Source organism: Lactuca saligna, chromosome 6, assembly GCF_052625555.1.
Source record: "Lactuca saligna cultivar CGN05327 chromosome 6, ASM5262555v1, whole genome shotgun sequence".
Taxonomy (NCBI): domain Eukaryota; kingdom Viridiplantae; phylum Streptophyta; class Magnoliopsida; order Asterales; family Asteraceae; genus Lactuca; species Lactuca saligna.
Genome location: NC_136422.1, coordinates 127,009,385 through 127,012,004, shown reverse-complemented (window position 1 = coordinate 127,012,004; position 2,620 = coordinate 127,009,385). Strand labels below are relative to the sequence as shown.

Here is a 2,620-nt window from a genome sequence, read left to right as displayed (position 1 = left end):
CATTCGTAATCAAATTACAAAACATAACTCCATTTTCACTTGCATAATAAACCAGGATCCTCAAAACATGACTCTTTCTCTGGTGTGTACAATCAAGCCAGTGTCGTCTCGTGATCCTGAGAGAAACCTGAAACACATAACACAAAACACTGTAAGCACGAAGCTTAGTGAGTTCCCCAAAATACCACATATAACACATATTAGCCACTCGAGGCTATAACTCTGTGGGTCCGTGCACCCAAAACTTTGTGAACCCTCAGGTCCTAACTTTGCAAGCATGCACAACATAAATCACATAGAAGAATGCAGTGCAACAAACAATATATATAAATCACTGTATCACATAACTCTATTTACTAACTCAAGGTAAAGTATAGTGAGAAGACTCACCTCGCGTATCTCGGTAATTCGTAAATCCCTGAAATCACTAGTGCTCGATCTCCCGAGCTATAGTCCTCCTATAACAGAATACATCTCTAATTAACACTTTCCCAACTAAGGTTGACTAACCCTATCAAGTCAACACCGGTCAACTTTGGTCAATGGTCAACGGTCAACTCAACTCGCTGAGTCTGGCATGGACTCGTCGAGTCTCTATGGGGACCCGATTCCTCTGATTCCCTTCCGACTCACCGAGTCACTCACCCATCTCGGTTACTCAAACCCTGTTTCGAAATCCCTGAACAACCCGCACCAACTCGTCGAGTCTGCCAATGGACTCGACGAGTGCATCCCATGCACAACCCCAAATGACCTTCTGAGGTCAAATCTGTTCCACTACCTCATAAATCCAGTCCTTCCAAGCTTATTTATCACGTAAAGTTCATGTCTTGGTGCTCATATCACACCTAATGACTCATAAATGGTGTTTTGACCTCAAGCACAAAGATCCCAAACCGAAACCTCCATGGACTCATAAGAAGTTTGGATAAAGGGACACTCTGGACCTCCAAGGGTCAAGATCCAGAACCTAACTCGCTTAAGGGACCAAAGGAGCACTAGATCTAGCCACAAAAGGGCTCAATAAGCCCTAAATCAACATGAACATCACCACAACAGAAAAGGGTTCGAAAATGGTACCTCAAATGTGATGTTCTGGACCTCAGATCTTCAGGAAGTTAACCCTCTTGCTTCTTCTTGGCTAAAGCTTCCTTTCCCTTGCTAGACAACACCTCCAAGGTTGATAATGGCTCATTCTCTCACTCCAAACGCTCAAGTTCACTAGGGTTTCGCTCTAGGGGCTGGTGAGCACAAATGACGGCCATAAGACCCTTTAAATAAGCCCCAAACTCGAGAAATTAGGGTTTCATTAAACAGCGCGGACTCACCGAGTCCATCAATGCGACTCGTCGAGTCCAGTCATTAATCCGAATGAGAAATCGCGTCTCTACTCGGCAAGTCTACGCACCAACTCGCCGAGTTCATCCATAAAACTCAAAATAAAATGAATAAATATAATACCTAAAATTCCGGATGTTGCAGTTGAAAGATAGTCACTCAGCAAGAGATATTTGGGTTTTGACCCAGAATCTGTTTTGCTCCACTAAAGACTCCTGGGCAATGCATCTTGAAAATGAACTTCGTAATATCATCATGGGTGATCTCTCAGTTGCTGCATATTTCACCGAGATCAAAGCGATCTCAGACCAACTTGAATATCTCAGTTCTAAAGTTCTAGATAAAAATCTCGCAATGTATGCTCTAAATGTTCTCTCATCCAAATACCAAAACGTGGATAGTATTGTGCGTCAATGTTCTCCATTTCTGTCTTTTTTAGACACTCGTAACATCATTACACTTGAAGAACAAACTCTCATGCAACAACAAGTTGTTCCAATAGCTTCACATCTCGACCATGCATCATCAACGAATGTTCTTCATAGGGACTGCCTTGGAACTACCGGTTATGGAACTGGAACTAACTTAAGCGGTTCTAGTTCCGGTTCCTAAAGTTATGGAACCGCCTTATGCGGTTCTGGTTCCGATTCTCATTTTTTAGGAACCGCTACCCGCTGGGTACCCACCGAAACTGGTTTATATATATATATATATATATATATATATACATATATATATATATATATATATATATATATATATATATATATATATATATATATTAGTATTTCATACAAATCTGTGTGTGTTACTTATACCGGTTTAGAATATATTGGTCCGATTCTGTCCCTCTTTGATCCGAATTGGATCGAATTAAGTTTCGGTTTTGTCGACAAAAGTTAACAAAGTTAATGTAACCGGGTAACCCGCTCCCAGAATTGGAACCTCTGGTTCTGGGACTGGTTCAAAAAATTTAAGAATTGCCTAGAGTGGTTCCGGTTCCGGTTCTAACTTTCTAGGAACCGCCGGTTCCGGTTCTTGCCAAATGAGGCGGGTACCTGCCTATGCTCATCCCTAGTTCTTCATGCCACCAAAAACTCCATCTCCAGCGGAGGGCATAACTAAAATTGTCAGAACGATTGTTGCCAGCCCAATCAACGTTGCCACTAGCCGGACCAACAACCACACGCTCAACAATGTTTTGGTTGGGTATATATCCCACCGCCAACTGGGTATCATCAATTCCATTGAAACAATGGTGTTGCCTCTCCAAATGACATAC

General features: G+C 42.1%; 1 protein-coding gene across 1 annotated transcript; it reads left to right on the top strand.

The window, feature by feature from the left end:
• The first annotated feature begins 1,473 nt into the window (after positions 1-1,473).
• LOC145002877 (uncharacterized) lies at positions 1,474-1,950 on the top strand. The gene has a single exon (XM_078962062.1). It carries the CDS (start codon positions 1,474-1,476, stop codon positions 1,948-1,950), a length of 477 nt encoding a protein of 158 aa, XP_078818188.1.
• Positions 1,951-2,620: the final 670 nt, after the last annotated feature.